Genomic DNA, 25,790 nt, shown 5'->3' with positions numbered 1-25,790 from the left:
TCAATAACAGTTAATCTCCTGGATCTCCACAAATGGGTAACGCGTTCAAAATTGCTTCTGTACTCTCATTTTCAAAACACTTCCTCAAATTATATGTCTGGAACTGGCAAAAACAACCTGTTTTCCTTATCTTCTTCTGTTTAACATTAGGAAGTAAAGGTTTTCTGCTTGGGTCTCAGGTACTACGACCTATATTTGGACGACTTCTTTGTGGCATAATTACATTGGAAAAAGTAATAACTTTAAAATTAGAAGAAATAAAGTTTTATCATTGAAAAAATCTATAAAATACAAACTTAAATCCACAAATAATCAGCATTACCTTTCTTTAAGTCAATAATCTGGCATTTTAAGAAATTCCCTACGTACATAAATAAACAAAAGAAAAAAAACATAAACTAAAATACGTACTAAACCATAACTCGGATTATGTACAACAGGAACAATAAATATGCAGCGACTTTTTTATACTATTTAGAGAGTAAATAAAAAAATAATAAATCGTGTTATCTTTACCAATCGTTCGTTGCTATAGATTGAGGCGCTGCTTTATTGACAAAACACCGTCATAGTTCAGACATTTTGTACAAAATATATATAAACTTTCCTCGTTTAACGCTGTTTCCATTAGTGAAAACCGTATAAAAATCCGTGGCGTGGTGTAGAAGAAGTAAGCGGAGAAACAGACAGAAGCAGACAGCGACTTTGTTTTATACTATTTAGAGATTTTGCATTTATGAAATTTTTCCCATGACAAACAGAGCAAAACTGCAAGAAATTTTATTAAATATTTTCCTTTAAATATTAATTTTCCACTAATATATTTTTTTTCTGAAACATTTTGTACTTTATCTCGTATTGAAATTAAATGCTCTTTTTAAATTTTAAATTCATGAAAATTAATTTTAGATTTCTTGTTATTTTATCAATTTTTGTGTCAGTTGTTTCAATTTTTTAATTTTTTACATTAGTAAAAAATACCGCATCTAGATTAAAGTGACTATATACACTCACGAACAAGCTTTACTTATGTGAATGCTAGATTTTCCTGTTTTAATTTAGCGAATTGTAATGAAAGTGTAAAATAAGAAGTAAGTTAATTAACTATTAAAAAGAAACGATCGATATGAAGCACAGTGACCGAAAACTGACGGGTGAGGCCGAGGCTGGACAGGATCGCACTACATCACACACACACACCCTCTCCCTCGCTCTGTGTAGCTTGTTGGGTTAGGGGTGTGGGGGGGAGGGGGACCAGCCCGCACGAGTGGGAATTGAGCTGTCCGGCGAGTCTCTTCAAAAATTCATATCGCCGGCCCGCGGATAATTTCCGCGAATATACCACTGCGCCAATCTCCCTCGATACCAGCCCCCTCCCTTCTCTCTCTCTCTCTCTCTCTCTCTCTCTCTCGTGCCCCCACATTTCCATTCCAAACAAGCTGACATCCGGCGGAAGAGAGGAAGATGTGGGTCGGGTTCCGACTGCCTTCGTTCACCGGAGTTCCCGGACTCTGCTCGTGAAACTACTCGCGCCCGGAAAGAAGCTGGCCTTCGCTGTTATTTTCCGAGCCCAGAAGGTAGAGGCAGGATAATGGCGAAACTCTCGAGAGCGTGAAAACTTTTTGGTCGATGAGGACTTGTAAAAAAAAAAAGCCGCTTGTTAAAAGACTTGTAGACTATACTTCGCACCCCTTTGTGCTGTCGGGCGTCTGCATGATGGAGGCTTCCGTCGCCAGTCCAACTCGCGGGTCCACTGGGCAGACGAGTGGACTTGGAGCTCTTAGACAGGGAGACCACACCCCTCCTTCGTACCCTACATAGCACATATAAATAGAGACCGAAAAAATTCGCAGATTCATTTCGCGATGGTCTGAAATTCATACACGTATACCTTTAAGCTGCTCTTGCTATTGGCTCACTGTTCGTCTGGGCGACTCTGGGCCAATGAGAAACCCTCAACCAAAGAAGTGACAAATCTCGGGCAAACACCAGTTGAGACGACTCACGAGTCAGCAGCCAACAAACTGGCGTTATTTGCCCGAGTGTACAGAGGACTGTGTAGACTATCCTGGAGGTCATCGAAACCGCGAATTTTTCAGGTCCCTACATATAAATAATATACCACCTCGAAAATCAGACCACCCTTTCCATTGAAGATTACATTGCGAAGGGCTGTTCATTTTTATTAAATATCCATTTATTGCACAATAGGTTAAGGCGGTAAAATTTCTTAAGATATTATTTTTTTATATTTTATTGTTTTAAAAATTATATGATTTTTAAAAATATCTCCTCCACCGTGAAAACATAGTTTCGAAACATAATTGCTTGGATCGTGAACTAATGTTTGTATTAAAGAAAACTTTTCCAACATTCTAATCTACGGGTAGCCATTTCCTATTATTTGAATTTGGGCTTTTATTAATGTGCAATATTACATGATATAATCTTGGTTTCTCGTATTTTATATATATTTTGTTCTGTAGACACTTCAGCAGGGCTGCGCTGCGTGTGTAGAAATGTTTGTCACGATACGATCTCTTGCTAATATCGTACGTGCGATTTGTTGAAAGGAAAAATCATCGAGAATGATTGCCGTGATTCTAAACTATTATTATAAAATAAGTATTTGTGGTTATTCAAGTATCAAAGTAGAACATGTTAAGGACATAAAATACACTTCAAGAATAGACGAGAAAGAAGAATATACAAACACACAGAAAAGCAAGCCAAAATCTTCCGTACAAATTACGATCATACAAGGTCACATGTAAGGTATTATTTTCGGAACCTTTAAAGACCTTACATGTGCACATCCATAAAATAATTATTTTATAATAACAGTTTAAAAACTCGTTGAGCCTGTACAGATCGATGGGTCGTATAGCGAGGTTTACAATATTTTTATATAGTAAAATACCGGAAAAATTCGCTATTTCAATCACCTTTAGGATAGACTCCACAGTACTCTGCATACTCGGAGGAATTTAACATGTTAATTGGCTCTTGAATTGCGAGAAGTCTTTACTTTGTGGTCTGTGATTTGGTTGAAGGTTGTTCATTGGCCCAGAGTCATTTCCCATGAACTGGGAATCAATAGCAAAAACAACACAGAGGTAAGGTTGTTTGAAATATTTAGCCTACTACTAAATGAATCCGCAAAGTCTTCTGGTCTCTACAATGTTTTTTTTTTCGTAAATTAACAAATTACCAAAAAAAATCAGCCAAATATCTGAGAAGGCAGTGTCGTAGATGGTTCCAATAGGCGAAATCGTAAAGGTCATTGGAAAAGTGTATATATATATATATATATATATATATATATATATATATATATATATATTTCGTCCCTACTAGTCATCAACATGAAACAGGTTATATGTGCTTCGAGTCTACTGTGATACCCACTGAATGCGCGGAATAATCGTGGCTCTATATTCGAGTTGTGAGGGAGACAGCGCGGTCGCTAAAACCATACTACTTCTCAGCGAATACATCTCCGGTCTATTAAATACGCTTCCTTTTACGTGAAAATTTCCATAGCTTTTTTTACGTCTGCTGTCTACTTTATTTTCTCCTTAAAGGAAATACGACGTTCGTAAAATCAAATATCTCTGCGGGTTTCGACGAAAGCGCTATAAAAAAGAAACGCCGTGTGGAATTAGGACCCTGCCATGATAAAACGATACTATTCACTATTCTGGAAGGAAAATGCGAATGAAATTGCTTTTCTCCAGGGATGAAGTAGCGGCGTGGAGCGTTGAATCCTTACAGTGTTGCCAAATACCGTCGAAGGAAATGAACCTTGTCTCTTCCGGTTGAGTAAAACCACAAAGAAAAAATTCAAATAATACCCTCCCCGAGAAGCAGTCTACTCGCGTTTATATTGCGTTCCCGACTGATCTGAACAAATTAAATGGGAAAGAGGAATTCACAAGCCTCTTTCGTTGCGTTGGCTTCATCTGAACTTATAAAGGCACTGGTTGCTGTACTCGTGGGTTTAGATAATGACTTCGTAACAACGCGTTTTCATATACTGAGCCACGCAGCGTGTTATTAAGGGTGTTCACACCGTAGCAGTTTAGAGTAAATTTATTTATTTACATGGTTTATTTAAACATTTGACTAAGTTAAGGCGCTGACCGCCTTGTCTTACATTTAACCACAGTAATAATTACTGTTACTCATAAAACAAAAATAGATTAAAAAATAAGTGAACAGATTGAAAAAATACTAAATTAATTAATCATGTATTTTTAATAATTAATTTAAATCAAAATATATAAACAAAATATATAATTACAAAATAAAACTTACGTAAAATATATTACAACCTAAAAGTATTTATTTTTAAAAGATTTAATTAATTTAATTTACTAATTTTTAATAGGCATAAAGTAAACAAATTATAACCTTATAAACATTAGTGGTTTTTTTTTTTTTTTTTTTTTTTACCAAAAATACCACATTTACAATTGCCAATGCCACCAACATTCCATCGTTTAATGTTTTCAGTCAGCCTGGTGCTCAAAGTGTAGAAAACAAAATAAATTTACAATGTGTTGATTTACGCACCTTCTCCTGCTACAGGGCTTTATTTTTTATATATTATAATTTTACTGGGAGAGGGCTACCAACAAAAATGTCTTATTTTTGTTGCATGCCTCGGAGTCTAATCCAATATGTTCTGCAGCTGCAGTGTCCCACGTGTTGTGCTAGAATGTGCATTGTGCACTGCAGCTTCGACAGTGCCTCGCCCCCGCACAGAGCAGGCTCCTCTGGCCTAAGGCATGGCGCCTGCTCTGGAATACTGCAGTCACAACTAACAAACACACACGATATAATTGTATAAGTTGTGACGTTTATAAGTTGCGTGTTTCGGCGTTGTGTTTTTTTTTTTTAAGTTTCGTGTTTCTACGTTACGTGTTTCTAAGTTGGGATAGTTCTAAGGTGTGTGTTTCTAAGTTTTGATAGTTCTAATTTGTGTGTTTCTAAGTTATGTGTTTTTATCTCAAGCGCGGCTCCAGAGGAAGGGCGCAAGGGGGCGACAGTCCCTTCCGAGCCCAAATTTTACTTCTTATTTCTTTGTAGGGAATATTAATGTTAACTTAAATACTTTCGTTAATGTGCTAAACTCTTCTTTCAATCAAAATTTGTACGAAAATACTAAATTTCAGTATTTGAGAGCATATATTTTGTGAATATCCCAAGGGCAATGTCATGATTGTTAACTGCATCCTCCTGTGTGTGAGAGCCCTGGCCGAGAGGTCTTCCTGGAGCCGCCATTGCTTTATCTATAATTCAAAGTTGTGAGTTTGTAAGTGATGTGAGGATCCCCGAGGAGGTGGACTCGTGGCCGAGCTGTGACGGCGGAGTGGCCGCGAGTGGCGAGGCGGTGGTCTCTCGCGCGTGTTGGACACTGCGTGGTCCTAGCGGGCCGCAGGAAGGCCTAGCTGTCCCTCCCTCCCCTCGCCCGAGCTGTCACGCCGAGTTCAATTAGCTTCGATCCCCGGGGAATATCAAGCAGGAAAGAAAAACCGAAGGAAAGTCCTTCCCGGAGGTTTTCCTCGGTCTCCTGAAAGCGGCAGACCTGAACTCCCAGAGGTGGTCGCTTTAACGCTAACCAGACGGCGAAGTTGCATCCCCCCCCCCCTCCCCATCGCTTCGGAAGGGAAGGAAATTCCGTGCTCTGCGTTTTTAACTCCCATTTCCGTTTCCCGCCCCTCTCTCACTCCTCCCCCCCCCCCCCCCCCCCCCCCACCATCGCCAACCCCGGGCCGGCAGTTGAGGAACTGCGGAAAGCGAAAAGGCGGAAGGATACACGGCAGGGTCGTAAACTCGTAGGCCTGGGAGTGTCTTGGCACCTGGGGAGGGGGGGGGGGAAGGTGTTGGAGCTGGATGAATGCTCCCCTACCCAGGGTTGGCTGATTAAACCACAGTGAATTTAAAACACGGTTTAAAACGTGCTTTCAACCATGTGGTTTTTCTTTATTAAAAAACACCTGTTTTCTTAAATAATCTATTTTTAAATCAAATCTCTTAATTTTTTTAATGAAATTACTCATTCCACTCTAATATCATCAAAATTTTTAGCATTACAGACCTGCCAACTCTCACGATTTTGGTGTGAGGCTCACGATTTTAAGGTCCATCTCACGCCCTCACGCCAAAATAGTGTTTCCTCACGATTTTTCGGGGCCCCAAGATTTTGTTTGTAAAAGTTACAAAACAAGTTTTACGAAACTTACAGTAACGAGTTTCCATCAATACTCGAGTCACGTAAAGGAAGCAATTTTGCGTTTTGTAGCGTGTGCCGTGCTGATTTTTCTATCTCGCATAGTGGAAGAGGAGACATTGTGAAACATGTCACTACAAAAAAACACAGCTAACACGTGAAGTGTATTGCTTCCAATAAAAAAAATTATTTTTGCTGTGAACAGTGATAATAGTGTTACACGAGCAGAATGTTATTTTACATCTTTTTTAGTTGCGGCCCTGCATGATCGCTACACGACAGCGCTAAATTATGTTCAACTAAATTAAATCTGCAACCTATAATTTGTTGAAATACATTTTGAAGCAGAGACCATGTAACATAATGTACCTACAGGTATGTCACTTAAATATTTAAAGATTCTCATTTGTTGCTTTTTTTATATCTAACCTGTATTTTATGGGCCTGAAAGTTTTTATCGAGGACCTCATGATTTTTTAAATTTGAATGTTGGCAGGTCTGGCATTGATATTTCTTGTGATTTACAGGAACAATCGAAGTTGTTACAGAGTATAATTTCTTATATATGTGATTATCATTTTGTCCGGCAAAGCAATAGTAATAAATACCTATCATTACGGGCAGGCATTTTTCGCTAAAAAAAAAAGTCCATTCGCTTATTAGACTGCAATATTTTATACTCAGATCCGGGTTTCAAATCCGTTTGTAACGTCTTCCTGTGGGGTAACGTCAAGGGAAAGGTTTCCAAATCCAAACATCGTCCTCACACCGTGGAAGAGCTGAATATGTAAGTTAGGGAGGAAATCACTACACCCCCTCGAAATGTGCCGAAAAGCGGTCGAAGAGTTCCGAAATCTCCTTCATCAACGCATCGCTGCTGATGGCCACAATCTTCCTGATGTGGTATTCCGAATTTAAAAAAAAAGGGTAGTGGGACGAATATTGTTTCCAGGTTGATTGTAAGTTGCTCCGTTCTTTTTATAGCCCTTCAAAACCGATTCACACCTTTTCCCCCAGTTTGTATTAGTAGAGACCGGAAAATATCGCGGATTCATTTCGCGATACGCTGAAACGCAAATTATTGTACCCTTATGCAACTCCTGCTATTGGTTCACTTTTGGCCTGGAGGACTGTGGGCCAACTATAGACCCTCAGTCAAAGCAGTATTGAATCACGAGTCTCCCAGTTGAGACGCCTCACGAGTCAGCAGCCAATGAACAGGTGACGTTTGCCCCAGTGTGCACAGGATCGTGGGGTCTATCCTGGCGGTCGTTGAAAGCGCGAATTTTTCCAGTCCCTATGTACAGGGGCAGGCATTTTTCGCGAAAAAAATTCTGAACGCCTATTAGACTGCAACAAGGTATACCCGCACCAGAGGTTTCTTCCTTGTGATTGGCGGCCGTCTTGCGAGAGAAGTCGTTGCCTTTTTTGACCGAGCCATTCCGGACGCGTTTGGTTCCGCACTGAATAACTGTGATTGGTGTTGCAACAGTAGACGTGTACCTGAAAGAACCTCACCCAATCACGAAACACAGACGATGCTACAGTGCTTCAACTTCCAGCTACTCTCGGGATCTATTCGCGAGAAATGCATGGCCCTGCCTATGTATTGGTAGGGATCGGAAAAATTCGCGGGTTCAATGACCTGTAGGATGAACTCCATAGTTCTACGTACACTCGGTCAAATGTCTCCCACTCATTGGCTGCTGTATTGTGAGATAACCCAACGTAACAGCCTGTGATTCTATAAAGCTTTGGTTGCGTGTTTCTCATTGGCCCAGAGTCATCCAGGTGAGTTGTGAGCCAATGGCAGAGGCAGCACTGAGGTATAACTATTTGTATTTTAGCCTGTCGCCAAATGAATTCGCGAATTTTTCCGGTCTCTAGCCATGACTCTTAGAAAAAGCTACAGTGTTTTGTGAAATACCTTGACATGAAATGAAATAGCGAAATACAGGTGTCGCTATGTGTTAGTTGTTGAAACAAGGATGGCCTGTGTGTTGGTGAGCGGTGCTGGTGAGAGCAGACGTGCTCGTGTGTTGCAGACTCCACCAAGAAGTTGAAGGACGTGCTGGAGGAGTTCAGCAGCTCGGGCCCGCTGTCCAGGTACTCGCCGGACGGGGTGAGTCTCGCTCGGCACCACGAGTCTCCACACTCAGCTCTGCTGCTCTCAGCACACGGTGTCACCGCGGTGCTGCCATCGGTGGCGCGAACCAGACTCCACGAAGCCAGAAAGAAACATGTAACGAATCGCGGGCTACTACTTTGGGAAGTCTTGCAAGACAGCGACCATGTAGTAGGTGGCATCTGCCCGAGAAAACGTAGAATTTTGGAGTCCATACTGTAGCTAATCGAACCCGCAGTCGCTATAAATAGGGACCTGAAAAATTCGCGGTTTCGATGACCTCCAGGATAGTCTACACAGTCCTCTGTACACTCGGGCAAATAACGCCAGTTCATTGGCTGCTGACTTGTGAGTCGTCTCAACTGGTTTGCCCGTGATTCGTTACTTCTTTGGTTTGAGGGTTTCTCATTGGCCAAGCGTCGCCAAGACGAACAGTGAGCCAATAGCAAGAGTAGCTTAAAGGTGTACGTGTATGAATTTCAGACTTTCGCGAAATGAATCAGCTAATTTTTCCGGTCTCTAGCTATAAATTATTCACTAGAGATTCAGAAATTTCGTGGATTCAGATTGTCACAAGCTAGAATGCAAACCTTCATACCCACGCGTCTCCACGACTGAGAGCAAACGAAGACCGGCTGGGAGGGAAGTAGGCGAATCAGGTTGTGCCGATTAACAAGCACGATATGTTTCACTGGACCTCGCCAATGCAAAAGCGAAAATTTGTAGTTTTAACATAAGGCTTTAAATTTTAGCCTGACACCAAACGTATTCGCTAAATTTCCGTGTCTGTATTATGTATTTTTTGGCCACACCTCGAATGACCTAATAGCGGTAAAAACTGAAGCAAAGGTTCATAATTACTGTCACTTGAGTGACCTTTTACAGCTTCGTATCGTGGGTTCTGTCCTGGAGGTCAATGAACACGCGAATTTTTCCAGTTCCTACCAATGAGAATTATATAAAAATCTTGGTAATGTATAGGCTAGGTAAGTCTAAGCTGGAGTGAAATGAGTCACAGCTCTACTAATCACGGAAATGTAGGGGCATACATATTAACGAAACAATCTGATTGTTCATTAGTAGGGACACCTGTATTTCGGGAATACATTTCGTGTCAAGGTATTTCACAAAATACTGTAGCTTTTTCTAAGAGTCATGGCAAATTGTGAGTATGCAGCAGTACTGTGACCACATTCTCATTGGCCCCGTCAAGAGCGGGACGACACCTCTCACCGACCTCAGCCAATAACCACAAGAGTATTTTGTGAAATAGCTTGACACGAAATGTATTCGCGAAATACAGGTGTCCCTATTCATTAGACTGCAGTAAGGTACGCCCGTGCTGACGATTGTTTCCTTGCGATTGGCTGCCGTCTGCCAGAGAAGCCTTTGCCCTGTTTGGCCGCTGCCATTCAGGGTGCGTTTGCTTCCGCCCTGGCTGGCTGTGATTGGTGTGCTGACTGTAGACATGCGCCTGAAGTAAACTCAGCCAACCACGAGACACAGGCGATGCTATGAGCTCAAACACGCCGCTGGTGTGGACAGCTTCTCGCCATAAGAGCACGTCTGAGGCGGGGGATGAAGTGGGCGTAAGGACGACACTACGCTGGGCACGCTCGGTGTTCTCGACCATGCTGCTTCAAGGGCGAGACACGGCGTGACGTCACTCCCCCCACTTGTCGACTGCACTCGCGCGCTTTCGCCGGCTGAAAGGCGCTCTTGTTCGTCTTAATTAAAGACGGCATCAAAGGTGGGATTGTTTTGGACCCGCACAAAGAAGCTGCAGGATGAAATGTACCGTCAAGAGCTGACACGGAGGGAAATCTGTGGGAAGAAAGGAACTGATTACTTGGTTAACTTATACAAATCGAGTTTAAACTATCTTTTTTTTTTGCTGCCAAACACTGACTTTGCATTCAGTAGTGACCGGAATCTTCACAGACTCGTTTCGTGATAGGCGGAAATAAAAACACTTACGCCTTTGTGCCACTTCTGTTGGTTCGCAGTTTATCTGTAGGACTGGGAGCCCAAGAGAAACTCCCCAATCAAATGTCACCTTCACTCGTCAGACGTCTCACAAGTCGGCAGCCAATGAACAACTGACATCCTCTCTAGTACGCACAGGACGTTAAAGTCCATCCTTGGGGTCGATGAACCCGTGACCTTTTTCAGTTCCTAGTGTTTGGAAATGTAAAACTGCACAGCTCCATATGTGAGTTTTAACGTCCGATTATTTATTTATTTTTATTTTAAAACTAAAGTACATGTGAATGACAACCACAGAATGAACACGTCCTGAGTGGCTCGGTCAAAAGGCAACGACTTCTCTCGCTGACGGCCGCCCATCAAAAGGAAGAAAATGCTGGCGCGTGTTTGGCTAGTTCCAGTCTAATAGGCATTCAGAATTTTTTCTCGAAAAAAGCCTGCCCCTACTTTATAGATATTGCCAACTTCATATCCGTGAATTTACTGTACGAGCATTTTTAACGATGAAATAGACCCTTTCCACATGATTCCAAATATATCGGCATTCTTATTCTTGTCATCAGCTAGATTCGAAGCCTTTGGGCATGCTAGGGCTTGCAGATGTACATTTCTAGGGATCTGAAAAATTCGCGGTTTCGATGGCCTCCAGGATAGTCCACACGGTCCTCTGTACACTCGGGCAAATAATGACAGTTCGTTGGCTGCTGACTTGTGAGTCGTCTCAACTGGTTTGACCCAGATTCGTCACTTCTTTGGTTGTAGGGTTTCTCATCGGCCCAGAGTCGCCCAGACGAACAGTGAGCCAATAGCAAAAGCACCTTAAAGGTATATGTATATGAATTTCAGACTATCGCGAAATGAATCTGCGAATTTTTCCGGTCTCTATACATTTCTTCATTAATCTTGCATAACTCCCTTGCAGTAATGCTCATTGCCGCGACGTGATGGTTCACTTGCACAGCCCCGAGAAGCGCGAAGACGTCCTACTTGGTGCGGGGTAGGGATCTGTCGAGGCATGAGACGCTGTAAGTTTAACGAGTTTTATACGTCCCACTTTAAACAACGCCCGGTGTCTGAACCAGTGCTTGGAGAATCCGACTGTAACAAGAAGAACAGTTTGCTGGGAAGATAAGGAGACGCGCCAATTTCCCCAATCAGATCGCAGATGTATTAGCCCGAAGGCAGGGTGGACTAAATTGGGGGAGGCGAAGATTAGCCGAAGTCAGACTTTTCCCTTCGCTGTTTTTCGGCTGTCACGCCGCGGTGTGGAAGCTGGCGCGCCTAAGGCTGCCACGGCGGGTGATTCTGCGGTGACTTGCGGCTGCCTTCCGCAGAGTCGAGGATCAAGCAACACAGAACCCAGTCAGAAGCTTCAACCACTGATCCACCAGGTCTAACCTACGGAAATCCACGTCGGCTAGAATTGCCAATTATGTTACGATTGGATTTATAGGCACTAACTATAAAAAATCATGTATTATATTCATGGAATTATTTGACCGGAAAAATTCGCAGATTCATTTAGCGATAGTCTGAAATTCATACACGTATACCTTTAAGCTGCTCTTGCTATTGGCTTACTGTTCGTCTGGACGACTCTGGGCCAATGAGAAACCCTCAACCAAAGAAGTGACGAATCTCGGGCAAACACCAGTTGAGACGACTCACAAGTCAGCAGCCAAGGAACTGGCGTTATTTGCCCGAGTGTACAGAGGACTGTGTAGACTATCCTGAAGGTCATCGAAACCGCGAATTTTTTCAGGTCCCTGCGGATAAAGTGTGAGCCAACAGCAGACGCAGCGAATATGTATATATGTTTACAATTAAACCTGTTCATAAATGAACCCGGTCTCCAGCCGTGATGCAGGAACTGGTCGTGTCCCGATGCAGGCCAGGCGCGCGTCTGGGGCCTAACTGAGCTGCAGAGCCGACACAGCCTCTCCTGCACGAGAAGAGGTTATGGCCGGGTCTGATCGCCGCTCGCCAGCTCCTGGCCACGCCCGTCGGGGCGGGGGGGGGGGGGAGGGGCAGACAGTAAACAGGCGCCATTAATCACGTATCTGGCCGCCCTCCAGGCAGGCTGTGCTGTCGTACACTCGCCGTCGGGGGGAAAAAATATAACCCTGTGGTACTACAAAAAAAAATATATGAAACTAGTTGCCAACAACGCTTCAAATAAATACCTCATATTTTATTACGGTTTCTTTCGGGGATATTAACAAACGCCCTTTTTTTCTCTTAAATTTCGCTTCAAGATAGTCCTCAAATTACTGCAGCTCTTTCTTACTGTTGTCATGAAGTTTGGATAAAGACTAGAAAAATTCGTGGTGATTAAGGCCCCGCATTTTTCGCTAAAAGATTTCGTGACTAGCTGAGAGTTAAAAAGAATGTAGCATCGCCTGTGTTTCGTGATTGTTTTTTTTTTTTTAAGGTACACGCTTGCTGTTACGAACACCAATCACAGTAATTCAGTGCGGAAGCAAACGCGTCCTGAATGGCCAGGTCAAATAAGGCAATGGCCTCTCTTGCAGACGGTCGTCAAATGCAAAGAAGAAACCGCTGGTGCAGCAATACCATACTGCAGTCTAATAAGCGTGTGGATTTTTTTTTGTGAAAAATACCTGTCCCTAGTGATAATTTTAAACTCAAACATCTTTACCTATGTGAGGAAGTTCATAGTAAGGACTCTGGGTCTATGAGGAACCTTCAACCAAGGAAGTAGCCAATCACAGATCGCTGAGGGAGACTTCTCATGAATCGTGAATCAATCAACAGATGACATTTCTCCGAGCACGCAGAGCATATCCTGAAGGTCAATAAAAACATACTTCTGGTCTCTTATCCCGCACGAGCAACAGTGCAGTAGCAGCAGTCCCATTGGCCAGTCGAGTGTGGGAAAACGCTTAAGGAAACTAATAACAGACATTTACCGGGTCAGAAGCCAATGGCCCGATTACATTTTCCCGAGGGTACAGATAACTATGGAGTCCAACCAGGAGATAATCGATCAAGTGAAGTTTTCCGTCCTTGGCTATAATTTTCGTCTTCTAATACAATCAATTGTTCCATTGAATGAATGAAAAACGATTACCATCACATCATAGAGTATTAAATATGTCATGAAATTTATACGGTCTGCAGGAAAAATTGTAAAAGTTTACTTTTATTCATTTTAATACAGTGCTACTAAATCAACGCGGAAAGTGGATTTGCAAAAGTAATTTATTCTGTAAGTGGCTGGGAGCCTTTTGAAATAAGGTATCAGACTTTGGCTAATTTCTTCACTTCGAAAGGAATTTAAAAGTTTCTTGCAGGGAGAATGATATTAAACCTGAAAGCTTGCTCTTTCTTCAGCGCATATTGGTGGAATTCGTTCGTAAAATGTTCCTCCTGTTCATAAAATAAGACGTCTGGAATGGATAGTAATTATAATTAACACGCCCCAAGTCCAAAGTCTCGTTTCTAGGTCAAAGGTTTATTAGACACAGCCACTGAATACTCCATTCGAAAGTTGCCGAAGGAAGAATCATAAGGTCTAAAGATTAAGTATTGACTTATAAGGAAGGCCATGTATTTTTCGAGATACGATTTGAAAGTTTATTGGACTGCAATAAGGTATCCTGTGATTGGCGGTCGTCCATCCAAAGCGTGCACTGCGTGGCTGTGATTGGTGCACGACAGTCAACAATTACCTGAAAGAGACAACCAGGCACGAAACCCAGACGATGCCACAGCGTTTGAACGTTTAAATAGTCACATTTTCGCGAGGAATGCATGTCCTAATTATAAGTAAGGAATATGTTTATTATTAGAGTCAAACAAACAATGTTTTAAGTTTTTTTAAACGGTGTGTTTTAATACACATGAATTAAATGGGAACTGTGATGTATGGTACTAAATACGGGTCGTTTCGCGTCCATTTAAATTGTGTCCACTTAAATTGTGATTATGGTGGACTTATTATTTAAAATATATTTATAGTTTATAATAATCGTGGTCTCCCAGCAAAGTACCTAACACAATTGATGGTGCTTTACTTTGGTAATAGTCCAAACTAAAGCATACGCCTTTATCCGCTCGACCAACATGACACCGTAATCAATAGTCTTATAAAAATATATTTAAATTAAGAATATCGCAGAAAATAAATTTTATGAGTACTTTTACTCTACTTGTTGTTCCTTTAAGCCACCCCGTCCTACACCAGCATACGAAATGCTTCATAACTGTCCCGAAACTACCCGAAGCACATCAAATTTGTAGGAAATTAAAAAAAATTAGCCTAACCTAGCTTGGGTTGAGTTGGGTTCGGTTCGGTTAGGTTATTACCATCTTGTTAAAACAGAATTAAAGTTAGGTTTTATAAACGGGAAAAACGTTTAATTTTTTTCCTTAAAATGAATACTTTTCGTATATTTATCACGTTCGGCATTGTTTTTAAGAATTCTACGTTAAATTTGGTGTCCGAGTTTCGTGTAATAAGTTTATTTGCAACATGAGATCACATTTATCTCCTCATTACCGAGGACACATATTACATGTCACTGATACTTGGGTTGAGTTGGGTTCGGTTCGGTTAGGTTATTACCATCTTGTTAAAACAGAATTAAAGTTAGGTTTTATAAACGGGAAAAACGTTTAATTTTTTTCCTTAAAATGAATACTTTTCGTATATTTATCACGTTCGGCATTGTTTTTAAGAATTCTACGTTAAATTTGGTGTCCGAGTTTCGTGTAATAAGTTTATTTGCAACATGAGATCACATTTATCTCCTCATTACCGAGGACACATATTACATGTCACTGATAGACACGCTCACATTTTATTACTATCTATAGCTATATGTAGACAAGTTTTAGTCCATCCTGGAGTGAAATGAATTCGTGGATAATCGTTATACATCGGAAAAATTTGCGGATTTGGTTTCTGGATAGGACTTGGGTTGAGTTGGGTTCGGTTCGGTTAGGTTATTACCATCTTGTTAAAACAGAATTAAAGTTAGGTTTTATAAACGGGAAAAACGTTTAATTTTTTTCCTTAAAATGAATACTTTTCGTATATTTATCACGTTCGGCATTGTTTTTAAGAATTCTACGTTAAATTTGGTGTCCGAGTTTCGTGTAATAAGTTTATTTGCAACATGAGATCACATTTATCTCCTCATTACCGAGGACACATATTACATGTCACTGATAGACACGCTCACATTTTATTACTATCTATAGCTATATGTAGACAAGTTTAGTCCATCCTGGAGTGAAATGAATTCGTGGATAATCGTTATACATCGGAAAAATTTGCGGATTTGGTTTCTGGATAGGTTAAAACCCAAACATTTTTTTTTCTTTTTTTGCTTCTGCAATTGGCTCACAGTTCATCCGGGTGACTCCGGGCCAATGAGAAGCCCTCAACCAAAGAATTAACCAATTACATACTCGCCAGTTTTTACGTGTCAGCAGGCATTAAACATGTGACGGTCACCCAGTTGCATTAGCCGTGGGATTGCAGGTAATGACTGTATCACACTTCGCGTACAACACACGCCATGGTACATTTTTCTATACTTAAAATAAATTCCATTACTCTAGAAACAGTGTTAAGTCTCCTACTTTTTTTTTCTGAACTTGTGTGGGATATTAGAATAATGATGCTAGCCAACCCCAGCCCTTGATGTTTCTGAAAATGGCTTCAGATTAAATGGGAAGATACACGACGCCAGCCAAGTAGGCAAGTACTTCTGGTAAGCGGGAAAATGGAGGGAGGAACGGGGAAGGTGGTTTAAGTTTCGAACTGCGGGAAATAGCTTTGAGATAAGAGTTCATTCGATGAAAAGGAAAGTAAATAACGCAGAAAGAGAAGGTTCCTGTAATCTTTTCCACAAGCCAATCGGGAACTTTCGTTTTGAACCAAATTGCATTGTGAGTGTTTTCCTGAACGCACACATACACGTAGTAGCTAGAGATAGTCGTTTTGCGAAAGGTTTTTTTTTTACTGCTGTTTAAAATTAGATGCACTGTTAGTTTCCTCTTGATGGACAGCGCATGGCATTTACTCGCGACAGCTCAACATCGTATTTTCTTACGTTATTTCTTCCCACGTTCTCGAAATGAAATTGCGATCGTGATACTCCTTCAAAGATGGATCATCTGAAAATGTACTAAACATCCAGCTCAGTATTCAGGAAAGTTCAAATAAAATAATTTACAAGTGAATATTTGCTCGAATTCAATTAACAATGGGAAACAGTCTTTAACTGGTCAGAAAGAAATACTCTGCGGCATGCCTTTATGCTCGTGCATGAGCAGATCAGTGCAGCCATCAGACAGTCTGCTCGCGTCTATAGTTTATTTATTTATTTATTTAATATCTTTTGACCCCATTTCTGGGGTATGATACATGTCAAGTGCATATAGAAATATATATATATATATATATATATATATATAGAAAGTTTCATAAAAACAAAACACAAAATATACAATTTCACAAAAAAAAAACACAAAATATACAAAAAAACACAAAATATAAAATTACATTTTACTATAAGTTATTAATTACAGCATATGAAACTACTTACAGTATAATTAAAAGTGAAACAAACATACAATACATAATATAGTATGAAATAAAGATAGTAATAGCATAAATTACAAGTGGGTTTAAAATTACACTATTAAATCTTTACTATTATTTTTTATTTTTATAAAGTCTTCAACATGTTTGAACGAATAGAAAAACAGTTTTTCTGCTATTTTTTTTAACTCTATTGCAATTTTTTACTATTGATATTTTTAACATGCTGGGGTAGACTATTATACAAGCAGATGCCCACATAATTGCAGTTTTTGGCATATTGGCTGGTGGAGTGAGATGGTATTCTGAGGTCGAGTGTAGTTCTTGTTTTATACGGGTGTATGTCACTATTTTTTTTTGTGTAGATGTATGTTATCTTTCATTAAAATCATCAGCTGGATAAAATATTGACAGTAAAAAGGTATAATTTTGAGATCTTGGATCATCTTGGAGTTGGAGCAGTCGAGCGCTGTCGACGTCTGGTGTCTGATTGCGACAGATTTGTGACGTCGGGTCGCGTCTGGTTCTGCGTGCGCTGCAATCACACGAGTTCATGGCAGTCGGCTGCTGTCAGGCGAACTGTTGCGTGGAGTCGTGTCGTGCCCAACGCCGCGTGTGTCCGGCCTAGTTACATTTGCTGCGTCAGAAAGCAACCTGCAACCTGCGACCACAGAGTGGCCGCTTCTGCGTGACTGCACTGTAACCGGGCATGGCAATTAATATCTGCTGGGCTGTGGAAGCACGTGACTTGAACCCTTACCCGGACGTAGCTCCACCTGGGGATTTCAGCCTCCAGGTTCCTGTGAAGCCACTCTTCCAGCCCAGCGGGTGCCGTAGTGGTGGAGGGGACATGTGTTCTGGATCTGGTAGATTCAGTTAGGCGGGGCTCTGGACTATACAGATCTGCAAGCAGACTCACAATCTACCCTTAAAGGGCGCACATTTGGGAGGGGTGGAAGGAGGGCGCGTTGGCCTTCGGGCCTCCGAAAACATGTAACCGGGTGAAGCTCGTGGTCTGTGCCATGTCGGTTACACGCCCGAGACATCGCCTGAAAGGTGTATTGTTTGCAGTGTGGAAACAGTTCTAAACGACTATTCGCATCTCTTGACGCGGGAGCCGGTGTGTGCTTCGCGGTTAGTCCACCCGCCTCACAGCGGCGTCGTGAGGAAGAGAGAGATCCAGGCGCTGGCCCTGTGTCTCTTCTCACTGGCGGCTGACTTCTTCGAAGAAAGCATCGAGAAGCTTGTGGTCTATATGACAAATGCTTCGATAGTTTGGGCGATCACGTAGAAAAAAATATCACCCTGCTGAACTTTTGGAAGTAAAATTATTATGTAATGTAAATATATCTTTTTTTGGATACCTATAGCCCATCGGAGGTTGAAAAAAAAGGCCCTCGTATAAACATGTTTGAATTTTATTGTATCTATAAATAGGGACCTGAAAAATTCGCGGTTTCGATGACCTCCAGGATAGTCTACACAGTCCTCTGTACACTCGGGCAAATAACGCCAGTTCGCTGGCTGCCGACTTGTGAGTCGTCTCAACTGGTGTTTGCCTGTGATTCGTTACTTCTTTGGTTGAGGGTTTCTCATTGGCCCAGAGTCGCCCAGACGAACAGTGAGCCAATAGCGATAGAAGCTTAAAGGTATGCGTTTATGAATTTCAGACTATCGCGAAATGAATCTGCGAAATTTTTCCGGTCTCCATCCATAAATGAGTGCGGGAATTCTTCCAGCCTCTCGTTATCGCTGTTTGCGAGCACCGGCTCTGTGTCAGAGGAGCATGTGTGCCCACTGTGGTGTGGCCTGAGTCAGCTCCTGGGAATGTCTCGCCACAGCCTCCCCCCTGCCGCTGATCGTGTGACACCCCCCTCGCCCCCTCCCTAGCTCGGAGTGCCCTCGGAGGGTCGATATGTGCACCCGTCGCCATCGCTCATCGTCCATCTCCGAGGAGAGTGTCTCCCAGGGCTGCTGGTCTTCGCACATTAGCCGCGCTCTCGGGTTTCTTGCGAGCTCTCGGAGACTGCTCAAACACTGCGTGTCGTGATTGGTCGAGCGTCTCTCAAGGTGCACGTCTAATACCGGCACACACCAATCACGGCCATCCATGTGTCTTGAATGGTCCGAAATATACTCTATGTGAGCCTTTTTAGACACATGTGTCTTGTTTAACAGTGAGAAATCATCTGTTCTCTGGACGTTGACATACTATGATAATATTTCTGCACTATTTCGTGTGGTCGAATATATGTGTTTTTTTTTTTTTTTTAGTTTAATAGATCAATGAAAATGTGGGTTACTGTAAAAATAAACTTAAGTAATTCGCCTGTATGCAGCCATGCCATACAGAACAATATTCCTCAAATGATAGTAGTAAGAAAATTGTATGGTGTTTTGAGATACACTATCTTGACATGAAAAATTGCACACATACAATTTTCCTCTCTGGCTGTAAGATTTTTCCTGGGTAGGTCAATGAACTTGCTTTTGTGTTTTCACTGTCCATCAGATTGCCTGGTGGCCAGTCGCACCGTTAGAATCATCAGCTGGTCTGATCTTGGCTCGGCCACATATCCTGTTGCACCTATGAGTATGGACCTGAAAAATTCGCGGTTTCGATGACCTCCAGGATAGCCTACACAGTCCTCTGTACACTCGGGCAAATAACGCCAGTTCGTTGGCTGCTGACTTGTGAGTCGTCTCAACTGGTTTGCCCGTGATTCGTCACTTCTTTGGTCGAGGGTTTCTTATTGGCCCAGACGAACAGTGAGCCAATAGCAAAAGGTATGCGTGTATGAATGTCAGACTATCGCGAAATGAATCTGCGAATTTTTCCGGTCTCTACCTATGAGTTTGAGCGCTGGGCGAATATCATCGGGAACTTCTATGTGAACAGATTCTCGGGTCGATTCATGGCAGTGATCTCGGATCTACACTGCTGGAGCAAACATTCCGGAATTTTTACGGACTCTATGCAGGTTCATTTAATCATGCCTAAATATTAAATCATTATTTGCAAACTTTCAGATCGTATGTATCACAAATTCTACTTTTTTTTTTAGTGTTACAGCCTCTTTTCACGCGAAATACCCATATTTTAAATGTTTGAAATGCTTGTTATTTTATTTTAATTTTTTAATACGGCTTTTTTTATTTCGTCATAATTACTTTCCATATTAAATTGAAGCGATTATTAGTCAGAACATATTCATATTTCAGACTGCTTCGTTATTAAAATTCATCAGACGAGGCAGCGGCCGCCGCAAACGCAGCAATCATCACAGTCGATATTCAGTTCCGGCCGACCAATAGAAAGGCGCCTACACTGCCACCTGCTGTCCCAGACTGGAAGCGTGTGAACTTCAGTGCGCTGCAACGAAGAGCGCGCCCCCAGCAGGTGCAGAGGGAGGATCCCTGGATCGTTCTTGGGTCGGGATCACGGGATCACGGGATCACGGGATCACGGGATCACGGGTCGAAGAGCAGAGAGGCGCTCGCTTGTAGATACGCCCTTGAAGACTCGCGGTTCCTCCCCTCCTCCTCCACCCCCACGATAAATAACGGTCTGGAAATAGAAGTCCCGCGGCACATCCACTGGGTCACGCGCGGCGCCGGTAGGCGGACAGCCCTGGCTGCCGTGAAGACCTGCTCTCTCCTCTATCTCCTCTATCTCCTCTATCTCCTCTATCTCCTCTCTCCTCTCTCCTCTATCTCCTCTATCTCCTCTCTCGCTGGCTCAGTCTTCAGTCGTCGCTCACGATCAGGTATTTACTGAGTTCAGTTCCTTGACTCTGGCGAATGCACTTAAGGCCCTGTCTAACTGTAAAATTTTCTCCGTTCATGAAGAAGCCAGGCACCTCACCGCCTTCACCACGCCTGACGGAGAACAGTTGCAATTTCGTGTAATGCCCTTTGGGTTGAAAAATGCACCGGCAACCTACCAAAGAATGATGAACACCACTATCCTTGCCGGATACATAGGTAAATTCTGCATTGCCTACCTCGATGATATCATCATATACTCTCGCGATTGGGAAGAACACCAAAGGCACCTACATCTGATTTTAATTGTAAAATTTGCTCCGATCGCTTGGAGCACACTCAGAGGAGCCCCCGCTCTGTTGACGAGTGGCAGACGTGAGCTACTCTAATGCTCGGGCACTAGCCTGCAGAGCTAGCAGAGGCTGGATAACCTCGGCTGGATCACGAGTATCTGGGTGACCGAGGGGTCCCAGTGATGTGAAAGGTACGGGCCGTGTCGGTATTTACCAGGCCCACAGTGGGGGGGCTTGCACTGGTGGTGTCCTGGGGTATTCGGCGGCTGGAGGCTTGCGGTGGCGTAGCATGTTGGGATGGGTCTCCTCAACCACTGTGCGTAGCCGTGGGTTTTCCAGAACCGTGCCGCGTCTGAATAACGTAACTATTCCAGGTCCATTGGGGCCCATGGCAGCTTCACTACCATGTAAAACCGATCCACCACTGGTGTGTGTCCGCATTCAGCCCTTTAGGGAGTAGTCACGGAACCACGGGTGCGCGCAGCTAATAGATCTTGTGAAAACCTGTAAAACATTTTCCTCAAATATATTTGACAATAGAGTTGGAGGGGAAGTATTGGGCGGAGAATGGCTTCAAAATTTCTCCATCATATATATTTGGACAGATAGCCTAAAATACATTTTTAATTTAATATGTTTAATATATTTAATGTTTTTAATTTAATATGTTTTATTTTAATCATGCAACAATATCAAAGTTTATTTTGGGTCTGAGAAATTCCGAACTTTTCAGTTTTAATATCAATTTTGAAACAAAATAGTGCTTGATGGATTTTTGTACTTGTTATTTTATTTGTGCATTTTTAAATTGTTTGAACATGAATTCACCACGGAATGACCCGTCGATAGAGATATGGAAATTTCGCAAATTCATTTCGTCGCAAGTTAGAACGCAAACCTCCACACTCTCGCACTGTGTTCGTGATTGGACCGCAGTTATTTGTACACGCCCCTCTATGACCGTGAGCCAACGAAGCCCGGCTGGGAGGGGAGTAAGCGAAACAGGTGGTGCCGATTAACAAGGATTAAAATGCTCTCTCAAAGAGATCAACCAATGGGAAAGAGAACATGAGTTGAGCACATCTATGACTTTTGAAATTTATCCTGAGTCCTGATGAATCCAGGAAATTTCCGGGTCTCTACCCATCTCATTTTTATGACTCCCGTAACTACGAGTCGTTAGAGTGTTTTGTACAGCCAAGATTACTTTGCGAATACAACTCACTCCAGGCTAGACTCAACATGCCTACATTTCAGAGTGCTCATTGGTCGATATCAAGGTCACATCCTTGACGGGTTGCTTGTGATTGCGTAACTACGTCTTCTTGTCTACAACTGGCCCAGGGTCGACAGAAGCACTGTGAAGCAGAAGTGTGTGTGAATCAAGTCTACTCTACTACCCAATAAGTATGGGAAATAACCGTGGCTCTAGCTAAAAGTCAACCCGTTCCTGACTAAATTCCTCCTACGGAATCCTTGTGCTGTCTGGTATTCAAGTTTGAATGTTTCCGTCTGTGCTTTCGTCGTTGTGTTGCCCGTAACACCTGTTCAGGTTCATCGTTGAGTTCATCTGTTCGGCACAGCTGATTTAGGCTTGTTCTCTGATGGTTTATTTTTCAATTTCACTTCTAGAATTTATATTCTTGAAATTTTTTTTCCTTGAGAAACAGTGCAGAACTGCAATAGTTAGGGGCAGGAATTTTTCGCGAATAAATCTGAACGCCTATTAGACTGCAACAAGGTACACCCGCACCAGAGGTTTCTTCCTTGTGATTGGCGGCCGCCTGCGAGAAGTAGTTGCCTTATTTGGCTGAGCCACTCAGGACGCGTTTGCTTCCGCAATGAATTACTGTGATTGGCGTTTTAACAATCGACATGTACCTGAAATAAACTCACCCAATCATGAAACACAGACGATGCTACAGTGTTTTAACTTTCAGCTAGTCTCGGAATCTTTTCGCGAAATATGCATGGCCCTAGCAATGGTTAGAGCCACGGAAATTTCGCGGATTTATTTAGTCGCAAGCTAGAATGCAAACCTCCACACTGTCGCACTGTGTTCATGATTGGACCGCAGTTATCTGGACACGCCCCTCTACGACCGTGAGCCAACGATGTCCAGCTAGGAGAGAAGTAAGCGAATCAGGTAGTGCCAAATAACAAGGATAAAAATGTTCACGCTAAGAAATCAACCAATGGGAAAGTAAACATGGGTCGAGCACACCTATAACTTTGAATTCTATCCTGAGGCCAGAGGAACCCGTGAAATTTCCGGGACTCTAGCAATGGTGTATGTCCAATAAATTGTATTAATTCAAAATTCCCCATTGGCCCATTGCATGAATCTTTCAAATAAACTGTTCCGCCCACGTTCCGCCTGGTGCCGGGCCAGTGGGATTGGAGCGGCTGCGGCATGAATGTTTGATCGTGGTTGTTGTGAGCGTATATTTAATTCACGCCCCCTCCTCCTCCTCCCCCCGTCTGGGCGGTATCGAGCAGGCTGAGCGCTGAGCTCGCCGAGTTGGCTCGGGTCCACGGCTCGGCTCTGCGTGGGAGGCGTCTCCATCCCGGGGGGTGGGGGTAGGGGGGGGTGCTGACGTCACTAGTGACGTCATGGCCTCCCCTACCCCCCCCCCCGGGCGAGCAGGCCGTGACGTCACGCGCCTCCCTCCCCCTCTCACTCTCTCCCGCGACTCGCTCCATTGAGCAGGCCTCGCCTCCTCAGCGCGCCATCTTGAAAGCGAGACTGCCCCAGATTCCTCGCAGGCCACTGTGACTTCCTCTAGCCCTTGCGGCACGAAGAAGTGTGTTCGACATGACGTGGTTATTGTGTGTCAGTCCGCGGTCGTCCTGGAGGGGGTAGGCCCGACGGAAATACACAGGGCCGTGTGTTTCACGCGAAAAGATTTCCACAGCAGCTGAGTGTCAAAACATTGTAGCGTTGTCTGGGTACATTCCAGGGGTTATGTCTGCAGTCAGCGCACCAATCACTGCCATCCAGTGCGGAAGTGAGTGGCTCAGGCTAAAAGTGCGATGGCTTCTCTCGCAGACGGCCGCCTGTCACAAGAATGGCATGCCTTATTGAAGTATATAATGAGCGGTCAGATTTTTTTTCGTGAGAAATACAAGCGCAGAGATATGATTCGCAAAACCTTTTTACCGGCCAATTAAGATAATACCTCAAAAATTAAATTAAAGTGAATAAATAAAAATTCAAGGTTTTGTTTTCAAATAAGCTACAATAAGACATCTTAGGTCAAATTTCATTAAATCAATTTGATTTTTACTCTATTTTGAAAATTTCTAGGTTTAAGACATAGTTAGGGATGAATATTTATCGGAGGAGAGGAGGGAATTTTTTTTGTTAGGTTTCAAAACACTTTGTCCATATTTACTACCAGTCTTTCCTTATTAGTTCTAATCGACTAAAGAAGCTCGTTCTGCATATAACTCGGCCGTTGGGAAAATACATGAGTTGACAGAGAACATCTTTGTTTTACCTTAAAAACCTGTGAGATGTAGAAACTTGGGGATTATGTGATTGGATACTTCTATGGTTGAGGGTTTCCGATTGGCTCAGAGTCTTCCGGATAAAATGTGGGCCAACTGAAGAAGTAGCAGCAATAATGTATACATCTTTTCTAACCTAATCCAGAAATTAATCCACGGTTTTTCCGGTCTCTAGTCATTTTTGTACATTTCTGAATAATTTTCTTTCTTGATAGACTTTAACACAATGAGTTAATGGTTTTTTTTATTTATGTGTGTTGGCTATGATCAGGTACAGCTCTTTCTACTGGTCCGGGGCCAATGAAAATGCTGTTCTCGTGCTGTTAGATGTTCTTGATTCGCTCGACCCTTAGCCTCCTCGCTGCAACCTACAACTGTCTCTGCACTCTAAGAGTAATACACTTCGTTGAGATGAAGATGACTTCGTTGTTCTAGATTTCGGAATCTTCGTAAAAATTGCTCCGAATTTCTACTTTAGAGTCCCGTGTCTCGTGTTGGACACGGGAAATATGCAGGCGAAAGGAAGAATTTTTTTTTGTGTGGAATTTGTAATTTTTTTGTTGTTAAAATTATAGATTTTGGTAATTTTTTTACATCCCTTTTAAATTAAATTTTGAATATCTTGTAATATCAAAAATGTTTAGTATCTTTTGTGATATATTTTTATTATTTTCATATCTGTTGTATCTGTTAATTTAGTATTTTAATGAAAGTTTTTTTTTTCTTGGCTTTAGGTTTTTATTGAGGTTATCTCACACGCAAGTAGCCTACTCAGTAAAGATTTACGTGGTTAAGTGTAAGACAAGGCGGCAAGCATAACTCCGTTACATAAAAATCATAAGTCAATAAAATTAATAAATTACTTTTGTGAGTTTTAAGTCAAAACATTTTCGTATATTTAGTAATATGCACGAAGATCTCCGGATATAATCTGCAACTAATGTTCTTCTACAGTACGAGTGAAAGTTTTTTGCGGGTAATGATGAAACTTCAAACGGGCAAAGCTGGAGACCTGGAAATTTCACGAATTCGTGTGACGTCAGGCTAGAATTAATATCCTAATGTTTGCTCTACCTCCTTTTTGATTTTCCATTGGTTGATTTCTTAGTGAGAACCTTTTTTTTATTGTTAGTTGGCACTACCTGATTCGCTTTATATTCTCATATCTGGACATAGTTGGCTCACAGTTGCAGAGAGGGGTGTCCGAATAACTGCGGTGCAATCATCAACACAGTGAATTCTAACTTGCGATCAAATGAATCCGCTGAAATTCCCGTACCTTCAGGCAAAGCCACCGACGCA

At 42.3% G+C, this 25,790-nt stretch overlaps 1 protein-coding gene across 1 annotated transcript in view; it reads left to right on the top strand.

Moving 5' to 3' along the window:
• LOC134540463 (diacylglycerol kinase 1) overlaps positions 1-25,790 on the top strand; it is a 153,449-nt gene that overhangs the window by 63,253 nt on the left and 64,406 nt on the right. Inside the window, exon 4 of the mRNA XM_063383230.1 lies at positions 8,281-8,357. Coding sequence (XP_063239300.1) covers positions 8,281-8,357 — 77 coding nt within the window. The remainder of the gene's footprint in view (positions 1-8,280; positions 8,358-25,790) is intronic.

This window comes from Bacillus rossius, chromosome 16 (genome assembly GCF_032445375.1).
Source record: "Bacillus rossius redtenbacheri isolate Brsri chromosome 16, Brsri_v3, whole genome shotgun sequence".
Taxonomy (NCBI): Eukaryota; Metazoa; Arthropoda; class Insecta; order Phasmatodea; family Bacillidae; genus Bacillus; species Bacillus rossius.
The sequence above is the reverse complement of the archived record's forward strand: the minus strand, read 5'-3'. Positions and strand labels throughout refer to the sequence as shown.